Genomic DNA, 17,429 nt, shown 5'->3' on the forward strand with positions numbered 1-17,429 from the left:
TGTGAACCTAAAACAGCTCTGAAAAATAAAGCCTACCAATTAAAAAAGAAACAGTGTTACATTATTTAGGAATGTATATAAAGGTAAGATAAGGGTAAAGATTTACATAAACCACTAAAATAGCTAAGATTTAAAAATGATTATCTCTGGGAAGGAAAGGGATAAAAGGGAGAGGATGAAGAACCTTTGTTCTCATCATAAGCCCTCTGTGCTATTTTTCCACAAATTATGTGCACACATATATTACAATTTAAAATAACTGCATCAGCATCAATGCCTAGTACTAAATAACCAACAGTAATATTATTTGGATCATGCCTGAAAAGAAATTACTGTCAAGAATTAACTTATATAAGTGACATAAAATTTAAAAAGAAAATCAACTGTTTGTTGGCAGAATAAAAATGTGCAGTCATTAATGTCAAACCACCTCATTCATATTTTGCTATACATGTATTAATAACAGCAAAAGAAATTTAAAAAAGCATTCTGTACCAATCTTGCTTTTCTAAGAGTCAAATTTCTTTAAAGGCAGAGATTCAACATTTGCAGGGCGGAGCTACCTAAGAATCTGGCAAACTGAACTTAAGAAAGTCACTTCCCTTCTAGTTCAGTGACATCATACATAAAATGAAAGGGCTAGGATAAATGACATACGCTTAATTCTAGCTCTAGAAATGCAATGATTACATGACTCAGTAGCCCATAACTTGAAAGAAAATACACAAAAGCAGGCAGGATTCAGGACTCTGGTTTTGCTATTACTAATCTTTCAGACCTAATACCAGGATAGAACCAGTTTTCCCCAGCAGCCACAGAAGCTCCTCCAAGCAGCCTGACACAACAGAAACTTAATTCGGTTCCTACACAGATCATTCACCTCATTCTTCTGAATCTCAAACGAACCCATATCTTACAACCACTATACTTGTTAATGACCAAGTGCTACTACTTTTTATTGAGTTTAAAATGTGAAAATTAACTCAGAAGCAAATACATTCAATGTGTTTTAGTACTTACTATGTGTGAAACAATACACTTTTATCATCATAGAGCATTTTAGAATTTACAAAACCATTTTCAAGCACTTTCTATTAATCTTCCACACACTCCTAAGCAACACAATAAGCTCTGAGAGCACTAGACAGCCATCCTCCCAGGAGATGCTCCCACTCAACTGCTAGCCCCTCTACTGCAATTAAGGGCATAAGGTATTCATTCAACTATCAACTTGCCTGGCTGTCCCTTCAATAGCTACATGAGTTCTATAAACTCTTGCACTTCAATTTCCATATCCAAAATACTGAACAATTGAATTAGATGTCTACAAATGTCTTTTACAAGAGACAATCTATGATCTACTAACCCCAGTTTTAAAATGGGAAAACCAAGGCCTGGCGTGACATTGCTGGCTGTGACAGAGCAAGGATCCACTCTCCATCTTCTGAATTTGGAATTACTAGTGGTATGTTTTCCTACTACATAATATATTCTATAATTTTGACAATAATCAGTTAAGCAGTTAAGAACACTCTGAGCACATAACTTGCAAAACCAACACCATTTGTGAGAGTGGTTATATTTTGGTCAGATCTCTTAAATGAACCCAATAAAGGTTTACTTACTTTAAAAGTTTTTACTGGTTTCCCCCTACCTCTGAGGCATCCAAAGTCAATTTTCAAACTACAAAGCTACTGTGAACATAATACTGTTTTGATATATGAAAATGCTATCATCTTGAATTCAGTAAAGCTTATAAAATCTTAAATACCTAATTCAGCCAGAAAGCTGCACTAGATAATTCCCTGACCACACCTAAAACTTAAATGCCAACTTGCTTTAGCCACCTACTCTGTTGAGGCTGGATTTGGACACGTGTTTGGAACCAACACGCGAAGCTGAAGAAAGGCATGTTCCTAACAGGCTCTTCTTTTCCCACCAAGGGTCTCTCCAGCTCCTTCTCTCTCCTAACAACTTGTAGATTTAATAAAGAAACTGTTTATGACTCTTCAGGTTTTTGAGCCACCTACTCACTGTTTGCACCACAAGTTTTCAATATTCAGTGTTTCCACAGCATAATATCTAAGCCAATGTCATTAGTCTCTGGGTCAAATAAATGTCCATTTTATATCATTTTATTACATTTCAGAAATCCTATGGATAAAGTAAATTTTATAAATATGATTCTTAATCAGTTTCGTCCCTCCTGAAATACATCCATCCAAAATGGGTCTGAGAAACAGCTCTAAAAATATATAGTATGTTCTTTCATATCTTAATAAACAGAGAATCCTAAACATAATCAAACCCTTAGTCCTTCTAACATTTAAGTCTTTACTCCATCAAACAACATACCTCATCTCCCACAAACCCTCTGCTCTAATAAAACTAATGCACTTGTGATTCTCCAAACACATTATTCACTCCCGAGTGGTCCCTATCCAGCCCCTTCTGAACTCTTCAGTGGCCTGGCCATTGCTAACCAGATCAGCTCCAAACGACTGCAGTGAGGGCTCCTCTTTTGGGGTTGTCTGTGTATCTATCCATCTCCAAGCTCTTCGAAATCTTTGCCAAGGACCTAGTTCACTATATACACACAGTAAAGCCACAATATATGTTTTTGAGAATAACTTACTGAAAAAGGAATTATTATTGTCTGAAGGGATAATCTGGGGACTAGTGAGATATAAAATTGAGTGTCCCTAAATTAAGTGTCCCAAGACTACTCAGCATTTATAAATAATTATTCTATCATTTCCTTAAATATTGTCAGATGCCATTCCTCAGTGTTTCAGTTTCTAATAGCCCCTTTCTACTATAAACGTCTATAAGACACCTGTTTTTTTATAATACACCAACTGCCCTGAGCCACTTCATTTGCAATGGAATACACGTTAGCCCAACACTGTGTTTAATACAGATTAGCTGATGAGAAACAAAATGCTTTAAACACACTGAATAGGCTGTCACCCTACTAATTTACTCATTCAACACATATTTTTTGAGTCTACCACGTGCCAGGCTAACCTGAGCACTAGGAATACAGCCGTGGGCAAAACAAATGCTGGTACAAAAAGAGTCCTTGTTGTCATTTCTAACTTTAACTTTATATGAGAAATACAAGCAAGAGAAATAACAGATAATATGAAAGGTAGACACAAGTATAAAGACCAAAAATAAAGCATGATAAAAGGACAGAGAATGAGAGGGGTGCTATTTTAGGGTACTAAGAGCAGCTATTTCTAAGAAGCTAAAGGAAGCCTGAAGGAGGTCAGGACATGAGCTATGCAGACATATGAAGGGAGACAGTCAAAGCAGTAGAATAAAGTGCAAGGGCCCTGGAGACAGGGGTGGACTGGCATGTTCCAAACCAGCACGGACATCCACATGGATGAAGAAGAATAACAAGGACGAGGCTAGCAGAAAACATCAGATACATCAGATACCCCCAGTAATTGAGAAGCAAACAGTCACACCACACAACAGATACACATTCCTGAGGAAGGCAGCAAAGGCAATTGATTGTGAATCTCATATTTATATAATCTCATTACTTATCAAAAAAACTAGTAAGGTTTCTTAGATTAAATTATAATTGAGAAATCTGCAAATCAGAGACCAGCAAAGAATTAAACAGCTCCAGTCTTGCGTTCACAGGTTGACTTAAGGAAAACACACAAACAGATCAGAGGAAGAGGCTCTATGTCTGGCCTGCGGCCAATAGAAAGGCTCACTTTGAGCAGACCTCACAGGGACCTGTCCAGGGCAGCACCACTGGAGCAGAGGGGGAGGTCCTATGGTTGACAACAGTATCATCATATACTAACAATGACAGTTTTGACAAACAGCAGCAGCCAAAGCAGATTAAAAGACAGACAAGGAAAGAAATCCAGTTCAAGTTCTCAAAATAACTTCTACTGCAAAATAAGATAGCATCACAGGTAGTCCCCAAAACGTAAGTATTGGACCCAGACATAATAACTCCTCCTGCTGTTGGGGCCCAACCTAAACTCCAACACATGGGTGAGTCACCGAGGTCTCATTCAAACCTTACAACCTAACAACCCACACACTGCCACAAACTCTTTAAGTGGTGTGCTTTCAACTCGGGCGGGCCTGCCAAACTGTGTTCTTTTTATTACACTTTCTGTGAGTGTCATGAGGAAAATATCTTTACCTTTCATTTATTCTTGTTCCATTCACTTCCTTCAGATCACAGAGAAGGTATAACAAAGACAAAGTTTTAGTTTTGGAAGACTTATTTCAATCCTAGTGGGATCAACCCAACATATAATGAAAAATGTCAAGTCATGAGACTGTGCATGACTCAATCTTTGAAATACAAAAGATCTGAGAGGTATGGTATTAAGGGGAAATTCCTGAAAGATGTACAATTTCAATCTGACTTTGAAGATTAACACTTCAGAGAATATTTTATCAAGAAATTCAATCTGAGGAGTATCACTAATTTAAAAGTCAATATTCATTACAAATTCCTACAAATTCTGGGAGTTTATTGAAACTACTAGAGCTGATCCTATTCTCCTAATAAAGTATCAATACAAACTTAGCATACAGATCGCTAAGTATCTATTTTCTTGGTAATCACCTGTTTTATATATTAACAGAATGATTTCTCAGTCTCATAAGAAGTGTTTAAGCTGAAGAACAAATGGGCCCCAAAGTCAGTAGAAGAGGACATAATAAAGATCAGAGAAGAAATAAATAAATTGAAAAGAATGAAACAATAGAAAGAATCAATGAAATCAGGAGCTGTCTTTGAGAACATAAACAAAATAGATGAACCTCCAGCCAGACTTATCAAGAAAAAAAGAGAAAGACTACACACATAAACAGAATCAGAAATGAGAAAGGAAAAATCACTACGGATACCACAGAAATACAAAAATTTGTTAGAGAATATTTTGAAAAATTATATGCTAACAAATTGCATAACCAAAAAGAAATGGACAACTTTCTAGAAAAATACAACCTTCCAAGACTGATCCAGGAAGAAACAGAAAATCTAAACAGACCAATTACCAGCAATGAAATTGAACTGTTAATCAAAAAACTACCTTGAAAAAAATCCCCTGGACCAGATGACTTCACTGCTGGATTTTATCCAAATTTAGAGAAAACCTAATACCCATCCTCCTTAAAGTTTTCCAAAATGTAGAAGAGAAGGGAATACTTCCAAACTCATTCTATAAGGCCAGCAATCACTCTAATACCAAAACCACAAAAAGACACAATAAAAAAAGAAAATTATAGACAAATATCCCTGATGAACACAGATGCAAAATTGTCAAAAAAAATATGAGCAAACAGGGAAACAAAAGCAAAAATGAACAAGTGGGACTATATCAAACTAAAAAGCTTCTGTACATCAAAGGACACCATCAGCAGAACAAAAAGACATCCTACAGCATGGGAGAATATATTCACAAATGACATATCCAATAAGGGGTTGACATCCAAATTATATAAAAACTCACATGTCTCAACACCCAAAAAGCAAATAACCTAATTAAAAAATGGGCAGAGGAGCTGAACAGACACTTCTCCAAATAAAAAATTCAGATAGCTAACAGGCACATGAAAAGATGCTCCACATCGCTAATCATCAGAGAAATGCAAATTAAAACCACAATGAGATATCAAATTCACACCAGTTAGGATGGCCACCATCCAAAACACAAACAACAACCTAAAGCTGGGAGGATTACACTCCCTAATGTCAAACTCTACTAAAAAGCCACAGTAATCAAGATAATTTGGTACTGGCACAAGAACAGACCCATAGATGAGTGGAACAGAATAAGAGAACCCAGATGTAAACCTAAGCATATACGGTCAATTAATATATGATAAAGGAGCCATGGACATACAGTGGGGAATTGACAGCCTCTTCAACAACTGGTGTTGGCAAAACTGGACAGCTACATGTAAGAGAATGAAACTGGATTACTGTCTAACTCCATACTCAAAAGTATACTCAAAATGGATCAAAGACCTGAACGTAAGTCATGAAACCATAAAACTCTTAGAAGGAAACATAGGCAAAGCTCTCTTGAATATAAACATGAGCAATTTTTCATGAACATATCTCCTCAGGCAAGGGAAACAAAAGCAAAAAGGAACAAATGCAACTATATCAAATTTAAAAGCTTCTGTACAGCAAAGGACACCATCAGTAGAAAAAAAAGCATCTTACATTATGAGAGAATATATTCATAAATGACATATCCAATAAGAGGTTGACATCCAAAATATAGAAAGAGCTCACACACCTCAACACCCAAAAAGCAAATAACCTGATTAAAAAATGGGTGGAGGATCTGAACAGACACTTCTCCAAAGAAGAAATTCAGATGGCCAACAGACACATGAAAAGATGCTCCATATAGCTAATCATCAGGGAAATGCAAATTAAAATCACAATGAGGTATCATCTCACACCAGTTAGGATGGCCAACATCCAAAAGACAAGAAACAACAAATGCTGAAAAGGATACAGAGAAAGGAGAACCCTGCTACACTGTTGGTGGGAATGTAAGCTAGTTCAACCATTGTGGAAAGCAATATGGATGTTCCTCAAAAAACGAAAAACAGAAATACCATTTGACCTAGGAATTCCACTCCTACGAATTTACCTTAAGAATGCAGGAGCCCATGTACCCCTATGTTTATCACAGCACTATTTACAATAGCCAAGAAATGGAAGCAATCTACGTGTCCATCAGTAGATGAATGGATAAAGAAGATGTGGTACATATACACAATGGAATATTATTCAGCCATAAGAAGAAAACAAATCCTACCATTTCCAACAACATGGATAGAGCTACAGGGTATTATGCTCAGTGAAATAAGCCAGGCAGAGAAAGACAAGTACCAAATGATTTCTCTCATTTGTAGAGTATAAAATGAAGCAAACCTGAAGAAACAGAACAGCAGCAGACTCACAGACTCCAAGAAGGGACTAGTGGTTACCAAAGGGAAGGGGGTGCAGAGGGGTGTGGGAAGGCAGGGAGAAGGGGATTAAGAGGCATTATGATTAACACACATAATGTAGGGGGGTCACGGGGAAGGCAGCATAGCACAGAGCAGACAAGTAGTGACTCTATAGCATCTTGCTACACTGATGGACAGTGACTGCAATGGGGTATTTGGAGGCAACTTGATAATATGGGTGAATGTAATAACCACAATGTTGCTCATGTGAAACCTTATAAGATTGTATATCAGTGATACCTTAAAAAAAAAAAGAAGTGTTTAAGCTAGTTCTGAATTACTCTCAGTGGCTATTAAATTAAATTCCCCTTGCTCATCACCTAGTATGCCAATGTTACATGTGAAAAGTTTATAGCTTTTCTGATTGATGATGTGTGGGTATGAGACCATCACCCATTTTCATATGTTAATAGTCCCCCTTAAATAATAAGATGATCCATAACACTGCACTACAGTTACAGTAGATGTAACATTTAAATAGTAGTTTGTTTTCACATGGAAACTGTTACCAAGACAAACCCTCTTGCAGGATGGAATTCCAAGAACATTAAATCATAAAAACTGTTTCGGCAGCTGGTTAAGACTGAGTGTACATAATACAAGACAACTGGTTGTCTGTGCATTTTCAGTTCATTTAAAAAGTATAAACACATTAAAACACTGAAATGTTCGATATATTACAACACTGCTTACTCCCCAAGAGTGTTGAAGTGGCTGGTCTATTCATTGTATTCTTGACTTCTTTACTAGCTAACAGGATCTACTATTTCCATCCCCCTTAACTTTACCAAGATATTTTATCAACAAAGGAAGTGGAGGGAAGAATGTACTCATTTAAGATATAGACTAAACTGCTGGTATGTGCCAGTGACACACAATAGAGGTGGTGCTATTTTTTTAATTATATCAGGAACACATGAGGCACTGAACATACTACAAACACTATGACAAGTAAACAGCAGACTAGTCTCTGTGTTCTCCTTCCCACATTTGACCACATGTATCAGAAACCTAATCACACTGGCTTAACCAAAGTAATGTTAATTTTTTTCATGTAAGAAGAAATCCAAAGAAAAGCCAATAAGTACTAGTGAACAGCTCCATATTATCAATACCCCATATTCCAGGGACACTATTCTTTGCACATGGCCCTGATCATCATAGTGTTCAGATCGCCCACGCACCGCCTGCACATTACCAAGAGGAAGAGAAGGGCAAAGGGCAAGAAGCTGAACGTACATGCTGCACAACCTAATGGCTTCTGCTTACATTATTGCCAGTTAAGTCATGGGGCCACCTTTAGTTCTCAAGATGCTTGAAAAGTAAGTAGGACATAGGCTGGCCCCCCAAACAATATTGGAGATCTGTTAGAAAGAAAAAAAGCTATGCAAATAATTGCATCTGTCACAGAGTTAAACTTACATGAGACATTTTCCCCTTTTCTCTTGCCCACTGGGCATTTCCTCAGTTTTCTCAGTCCTAACTTACAGGCTGCACATCACCAGACCAAGTCCCCACAGGGTTCACTGGCTCTAAGTACACTTATACACAACAGAGTCTAGGAGCCCATTTTCTCACAAATACTTCCTTTCCTTTTTGCATTACAGGCGAATTGCTCATTTCCAACAATATCCCCATTAGACGGAGATTTTATGGTGAGAATCTTAAAATCTACATATTTCAAAAATAATTCCTTAAAAATATGCACTCTCAGCAGGGGTGGTATCACCCCAAGAGAGTGAAAATTGGTTTTTCAGGGGTAAAAACCTTCACAGATATGATTTATAAACATATCTTCAGCATGTCTGGGGTATTCAAATTTAATTAGGAGGCAAGAAGCAATTAAGAAAAAAGTGTCTAAAAGGTCTCCTCAGAAACAATTTTTTTTTTTAAGAAGAGTAACTGTTTTAAAAGTAAAAAGTATTTTGAGTCTTACAGGCATTGCAGGCAACCGTAGTGACAGAAATCCAGTTACAGTAAACAAACACAGGTCTGTTTTTCTTCCATGAGAAGTCCAGGGAATGAAGGGGGTGAGGCACGACCGGTAGTTGATGACTTTGGTTTGGCAGCTCAATGACATTAAAGCAGAGTTTTCTTTGAGTCTCTTGGCTCTCTTGGCTCCTCGTGCCAAGATGGCCACACAATTCACAAGTCCCTGTCCACATACCAGAGAGCAGGAAAGAGCAGTGGCAAGAACAAGAAGATACACCTCTCAGCGGAGTTACGTCCACTTAAAAAGCTTTAGCCAGAAATTTTACTGGAGGACTTCCCCCTACATCTCACTGACCGCATCTAACATCCAAGGAAATGGAAATACAACCTCTCCAAGGCTAGATATAAACTCAGGAAGTAAGGAAGAAGGGGAGAACAAATATTAGTGTACGACTAGCTGCCTTTCCATATATGGATTAGAATCAAATTGCTTCTCTCTTAACCCCTGTACAGAGATCTATCAGACTTCATTACAGAGATTAATCTGATTTTGTGCCTACCATATGCTTAACTTTGCTAAAGAGTTTATTTTCCTCTTAACAACATAAAATTGTTTTGACGATGGACAGTCACAGTCTAAATATTATTAGGCAAGAGAAGGAAGCACTCCTTGGATGTACATGGAGACATACATCAAAGGCCCCACAGTGCTTCAACGTAGTCAATTACAATCTTCAATATACAAATGAGATGAAACAAATCTTGGCTTAGCCAGTACTTACAAGAGTGGAATATCAGTGATTAACTGCATCAAACAGCAGAGCAATTCTTCCAAAAGATCTTCTGAGTCAGAACCTGAGAAGACACATAAAGGTTTTTAGAACTAAGTATCAAATAGAACAGAGCTGTTTAGAAATTCAGTTGCCATTCCTAATAATAAGAACAGTTATTACATCAACTTAGACACTAATGTTGACCTCTGAATAAAATCTAAATCATGAGTAAATTATGACTGTCATCTAAGATAGGAATTTTGAGCATCAGTTATTAGTTATATAGCTTTTAATGCTTGAAGGTATCTTATAGCCCCTATAAGTCAGTAGTTTACAAATTTCTTATATTGCACGGTTTGTTCATACCCTTTACTGAAGTCAAATGTACAAAACAGACTTTGTAAAATCAAGCTGCTCTTGCTGCTTTGTTTGAATCAGGAATGCAATACCTGTGTCTCTCCAGTAAATATCTGACCTTACCCTTGGTCTCCCTGATGGGCCTCAAAGCACTTTTTCCGAACCTGTGGGGCTCCACAGATCACAGAATGAAACCACCTCTTGACAGAGTCAAAGGTAAAATAGTTTCCCCAAGTCACAGAATTAGTGGCAAAGGTAGGCTGTAAATCACCATTCCACCAGAAATGTTCCTCTGTCCCCAACTGCTCTAAGTGACCTTTTAATTTCCAAAGCTAATCAATATCTTATGTGACTTCTGGCTTTGGACATTACTGGCACCTTCTCCATCATGAAATTCTTCCCTCAGTTCCTATGACACCTTATTTATAGCCTACTTTTTTCTTTATTCATTCCCCATATCCATTGACTTCCTCAGAGTATCTTTCAAATATTGGTGTGTTCCTGAGTCCCCATTGCCTTTCTCCTCACTCCCTATGTTCTCCCTCATCAATCAACACTTATATGTCGGTGACCCCTCTACAGTTTGCCTCTTGGCTTCTCTACTGAACTTCACATCCTTACATTCAATTGCCTACTGGCCAGCTCCACCCAGCTGCATCATCAGTACGCACACTCAACATGTTCAAAACTGAACTTGTCTCTCCTAACACTTCAAATCCACTTATTTCTTCTTTACTCTCCATTTAGGTAAGCATGACAACCCAGACTACTCTGTCTTATTCATATTTTTATAACCAATCTCTAGGTGTTTCTCAATTACACAGTCCACCACTCTGTTATTTCCTCTTTTCTTCACTTCCCACAAGCTTTCGTTCAGTATTTCACCATCTCAGCTCAGCTGAACAGTTCACTAAGTTAAAACTCACTCCTGAACTTTTTTAAGCTTTCCTACTAGTATTCCTACTTCCAATTTTACTCCTCTCCAATCCAAAGCCCACACTGCTAACACAGGGAGGGAGCTAACTAAACTCCATCCTCTCATTCTCCTGGCTTAGATCTTTTCAATTGCTTTATGCTGATTACTACATATAAGAAGAAACTTCAAGCACCAAAGTATAGCATGCCAGACCCTTCAAGATGTAGGCCCTGTATTCTTTTTGGCCTTCATCTCCCACATTACTCCTTTCACATATGCCAGCAATACTGGCTACCTGCTACATGCCATCTTAGGCCTCCTCAATAACATTCCCTCTGCCTGGAATGCTCTCCAACAATAAAAACCTGGGGTTTTTTTAAAGCCAATCTTCATCCACGTGAACCACCCTCGATCTTCATTTCCTCCACAAAACCAAATTCTCTTGCCTCACCCTGAATAAAAATAATCATCTACTAAGTGTCTACACCTTGTGCACATGTCTTTCATTGTAAATGTCAGTTTACCTACACCATAATTTCTGTCTACATGTAGGCAGGCCCTACTGGACTCTGCATTTTTTGAGGATGGTCACTGACAAAGAGCTTCGCACATAACATATACTTAATGTATGTTTGCTGAATTGAACCAGGTGTTGAAGTACAAATTTAGTGGTTATTTACAAGGCATCAAAGCACTTGGAATTGCCAAAAGCAGTTTAGCAATCCTTTTTTTCTAGACCACAACATCACCACATATTCAGAAACTATGAAGAAAATTCCTTCCTGCCTCGCTAAAAATAGAACTGGCACAGTAACCCTCTGAGAGGTGCATGCAAAGCTTGAAGAGAATAGTAAGTCACCCTGAACACACCAATCAGTGCTACAAAGAATACACAGCAACAAGCAGGTTCGATAACCACATTAAATCTCACTCAACAAGCAGTAGGCTTAGCTCATCTAGTAAAGAATGTAAGATTAAGAAACATGTAACATTTGCCTAAGGCTACATCCCAAGGAAAAGATCTAACTCAAACCCTTTGCATTGCCAAAGCTGTCCAAAATTACCCCAAGTGAGTTAACAACCTATTCCAACAAGCTGATTTGCTGGAATATAATATATACTCAATGCATGTTTGCTGAACTGTTATTCCTTGGCTCATCTTACAGAATGTAGTGACCAGATCCAATCACTCATGGATTCCCTAAAGAACACTGCACACCAAATGAGTTGGCCAGTGTAATGACATACCCCTATTAAGCCAAACAGCCAACATAGCTTTTTAATTACAGAAGGTAAGGGAACAAATGCTCAAGATCCACACATGGTTAGATTTCTCCTTTTGGGATATAAACATATCTAATTTTAAAATCTTGAAATGATGAAAAGGATTCTTTACTCAGTTCCATGTGCCATCCAAAATCATGACCTCAGCCAAGTGTACAGCTTGCATCAATTAAGGAATATATTCACAGCTTTGTTATCAACTTTACAGAATAATGAAAATGATAAATACATTTCATACATATAAAATGTAACATTTCAGGGCCAAAGCTCTAATGAAACAAAAGACAAAAATAAGCAATTTCCAGTTGAAATCTCTGAGAGCTTTCATTTACTAAAACAAAAACATTCCTACAGAATGCCATATTCTTATTTCTGGGGATAATTTGGAAGCAAATAACTGCAGATCAAGTGAAGAGAGACAAGATGTGACTGCTTACCAGGTCTGACATTAAACAAATCACTCATATTGTATTATTTTCCAAGTAGCATATATTATCTCTCAGCTTTCACATGAAGCTGAATATCTTCCTTAGTTTCAATAATAAAAGCAAGTAAATATAAACTCACCTGCCAAAAATTATAGTGACACACTAAATGCATATCTCACAGAATGGGAATCTAAAATGCCCTTGAAATGTGCAGGTCAATGACAAAGTAAATTTAAGTTCTTTGCAAAGGGCTTTGCAGAGATTCAGTGTGTTTGTTATGCTGTGAAGTTTTAAACCCAAAGTTTCTCTCTCTTAAAGAGTTTCAGATTGCTTCTTATAGCCCCAGTCTGTTATTTAAGTATTTTAAATCTTAGCTTCTCTGAGATAATATTAATAGCTAATATTTACTGAGTGCTCTACCCTTTGACAGGTGTTATGCTAAGATTTTCAACTTAACCTCACTTTAAACCTGACAATAACTACTAAGAAGTAGGTACGATCATCATCATTGTATCACAAATGAAGGAATTGTGGCTCAGAAAGGTTAGTAACTTACAGTTAGGTGGCAGAGCCTAGATTTGAGCCCAAATCCACACTTCCAAAGGCGAGGGGAAAAATTTTACATGTTATTTTTAAAGACGTGTTTCTATACAAAGTTGGAAAAACTCCAGTCAACCAACCCATGTTTCACTGAAGGCCTTAACTACAAGTCCTGGTCAATGAGTACTATGAGCCCTGTTAGGAGAGAGATCTGAAATAAAACACAGTAGTTCACACATCAAAGTGATGATGTTATACATTCATCAGCACATACCAGAAGTCCTTGTTCCAAACATCCAATTTAGAAATAAACTCAAACAATGAATAACAATTATTATGAGCATTATGCAGAACAAGGCCGCTGAAATCCAAACCCCTAATCCTTAGGGTTATCTTACTTTAAAGCCCTAACCCCACTTTCTCTGTTTCCCATATGCACTGCCAGATGGACAAGCAAAAATGAGACAAGATGCTATCTGTAGTCCCTTAGAGCTCTAATAATCTATACCTGAAACCAAGTGGCGGTACCTGTTATTTCTTTCTATTCAGTACCCATCCAAAACCACGTGTTAAGATAACACTCTTGTCTCGGCCTTTTGGAGAGAACCAGAGAATAGTAAATAAAATACTATTGTTAATCAAATGCCTTCCATCAGAGTAGGAGGGGAAGGGAAAAGAAAAGAATAAAAAAAAAAAACTCACTTGAGGAACGAAGTAAAAACAGCACAGATGTGAAACAAAGCAGCAGCCAGAAAAAAGAAACATACAGGTCATTGAAATCAGGTTGACACGTAAATATTAAAACACAAGAGAGCTAATTGTTACTGATTTCTCTGCATCAGAAAATCAAGATGCCAATTTCTCCATGCTGCCCAACACCATAATGTGCCGAATACAAGTACTAAAAACTTAATCAAGAAATAACAGAAGGGAAAAAAGATGGCATGAGAAGTGAGGCAGAAATCTCCTACCAAAACCACATATTATAGAAAACCACATATTATACAACAAATACAACTAATCCTAAAAAAGTAACCAGAAAGAAGACTGCAACAGACAACTTCCATCTGGGGAAAAGAGAAGACCTCACAGAAAAGGGTAAACTAGCAAAGCCACGATCTGGTGGGACCCAGGCCCTCCCCCAAATTGGAGCTCAATGGTGGGAGAAAGAGAAATGGACCAGGGAGGGAGTGGAAGCCCAGGACTGCTAAATACCCAGCCCCAGAGATCTATTCAGAGAGCATGAATCCACATTATATAGTGCTCTGGTTATTAGAGGGGTTGGAAAGCAAAGACAGGCAGAATACTCAGACAGACTGATCTCACCCACTAATGGATAAAAGGTACCCACAATAGGCTGCTCTGGAAAACTTTCCAACAGTGATAGGGCTGCTAAAGGGGTAAGGATTATGTAGAGCTTGCTGGGAAAAGGATGAAAGGATGAAATGGTGAAAGGATGGATGGACAAAATCAGCCAGGCACACTCAGCCCAGAAGGGTGGGAACTTTCAGGAGTGTCAGGAGTTCCAACACCATGGCTGGCAACAAAGCACCGAGGCTCACCCCCCCCACTGCAATACATAGACTGCCGCCCCTTCCTTCCAGTGAGCACTGGCTCACAAACCTGCAGCCCCCGCCATTCCACCAGGCCAGCTGAGGACAACCCAGCCTATCACAGCTACAGGGGCATAACACAGAGGCTGTACCTTACACGCTCACCCCACTGGCCCTGGCAGTGGAGCATGCACTGAGGCCAGGAAGCAGGAAAGAGCTCTTTCCTCCCAGAAGACACCTGGGCCACACACCTGCAACCCCTGCCATCACTCCAAAGGCTGGGCAGCTCCAGAGAGTGGAGTTCCTGGGCACTAGAGGGCACTGCCTACACAAAGTTATTATTTATTCCATATTATTCATTAGAAATATGAAGAGGCAAAAGAACCTTGTTCAGATGAAAAATCCCTCAAACACCATAAAGAGGGCTCAGTGAAACTGAAAAACCAATCTTCTTAATAAAGATTTCAAAATAAAAATCATAAACATGCTCATAGAGCTATAGAAAAATATTCAAGATCGCAGGGATGACTTCAAGAAAGAGACAGAAACTTTGAAAAATACAGTATCTGAAATGAAACATACAATGGCGGGATTTAAAAGCAGATTAGTGGATGTAGAGGAGATGGTGAATGGAACAGAAATTAGAGAACAGGAATACAAAGAAGCTTACTCACCGAGAGAAAAAAGGACCTCTAGGAATGAAAGAGTTATAATAAGAGAACTGTGAGACCAATCCAAATGGAACAATATTCACATTATAGGGGAACAAGAAGAAGAAGAGAGAGAAAAAGGGATAGAAAATCTCTTTGGGGAAATAACTGCTGAAAACTTCCCCAACCTGGGAGAGGAAATAGTCTCTCAGGTCATGACATACACAGATCTCCCAACACAAGGGACTCAAGGAAGACAACACCAAAAAATAAATAATTAAAATGGCAAAAATCAAGGACAAGGACAGACTATTAACAGCAGCCAGAGAGACAACAAAACTCACCTACAAAGGAAAACCCATGAAGCTATTATCAGACTTGTCAGCAGAAATCTTACAGGCCAAAAGGTGGTGACATGATATATTTAATACAATGAAACAGAAAGGCCTCAAACAAAGAATACTCCACACAGCAAGATTATCATTTAAATTTGAAATGGGGATTAAACAGTTTCCAGGTAAACAAAAGTAGAGGGAATTTACCAACCACAAATCATTTCTACAGTGTATTTTAAAGGGACTGCCCTAGATGGAAGTGTTCCTAAGGTGAAACAGATGCCACAGCAAAGAAAGTAGACCAACCAAATACTAACTAAATGAAAAATAAAAACAGCTATCCACAAAATGAGTCAAGGGAAATACAAGAGAGTATAGAATAAAACACCTAACATATAAACAGTGGAGGAGGAAGAAAAAGAAGGGAGAGAAATAAAGAATCATCAGACTGTGTTTAAAATATGGTATAGTGTAACAGCATTTTATTAAAAATAAAAATAATAATAATAAAGGGAGAAATGTGGGATCAACATATAAATCAAGTATAAAAATCAAACAAATATTCATATTTGACCTGATTGTTTATAGTTCATAATGCGTGATCAAAACCAAAAGTTTCTGTGATGAATGCCCTTGTACTGTTCACCATGTAAGATGTAAGAACTTATTCACTATGTAAGAATTCCTTCACCATGTAAGAACTTGTTCGTTATGCTTCAGAAGATTGGAGACTGATGAGAATTAGGCTTGAGATGGATTAATGATTGTGCATTGAGCATTGACCCCCCTATACAGAATTTTATTGTTGTTAACAACCATTTGATCAATAAATATGAGAGATGCCCTCTAAAAAAAAAAATATGGTATAGTGTAATAAGTGAGTTAAGTTAGACAGGTAGATAGTAAAGAAGCTACCCTTGAACCTTTGGTAACCACGAATTCAAAGTCTGCAATGGCAATAAGTACATATCTATGGATAGTCACCCTAAATATAAATGGAGTGAATGCACCAATCAAAAGACACAGAGTAATAGAATGGATAAAAAAGCAAGCCCCATCTATATGCTCCCTACAAGAGACTCACTTCAAACCCAAAGACACACACAGACTAAAAGTGAAGGGATGGAAAAAGATATTCACGCAAACAATAGGGAGAAAAAAGAAGGAGTTACAGTACTTTTATCAGACAAAATAGACTTCAAAACAAAGAAAGTAACCAGAGACAAAGGACATTACAGAATGATAAAGGAGTCAGTCCAACAAGAGGCCATAACCATTATAAATATTTATGCACCCAACATAGGAGCACCTACATATATGAAACGAATACTAACATAATCAAAGGGAGAAAGAGAATGCAAAGCATTCATTTTAGGAAATTTCAAGACACCACTCACTCTAAAGGACAGATCAACCAGACAGAAAATAAGTAAGGAGAAAGAGGCACTGAACAACACATTAGAATAGATGGACCTAACAGACATCTACAGAACACTCCATCCGAAAGCAACAATATACACATTCTTCTCAAGTGCACATGGAACATTTTCAAGCACAGATCATATTCTAGGCCACAAAAAAAGCCTTAGTAAATTCAGCAGGACTGAAATTGTACCAACCACCTTTTCAGACCACAAAGGTCTG

General features: G+C 37.8%; 1 protein-coding gene across 4 annotated transcripts in view; it reads right to left on the bottom strand.

The window, feature by feature from the left end:
- The window catches only part of DYM (dymeclin), a 403,540-nt gene that overhangs the window by 309,100 nt on the left and 77,011 nt on the right, over nt 1–17,429 (bottom strand). For all 4 annotated transcript variants that reach the window (XM_073213038.1, XM_073213037.1, XM_073213039.1 and 1 more), the window contains one exon: nt 9,732–9,804. In XM_073213038.1, coding sequence (XP_073069139.1) covers nt 9,732–9,804 — 73 coding nt within the window. The remainder of the gene's footprint in view (nt 1–9,731; nt 9,805–17,429) is intronic.

Source organism: Manis javanica, chromosome 9, assembly GCF_040802235.1.
Source record: "Manis javanica isolate MJ-LG chromosome 9, MJ_LKY, whole genome shotgun sequence".
Classification (NCBI taxonomy): domain Eukaryota; kingdom Metazoa; phylum Chordata; class Mammalia; order Pholidota; family Manidae; genus Manis; species Manis javanica.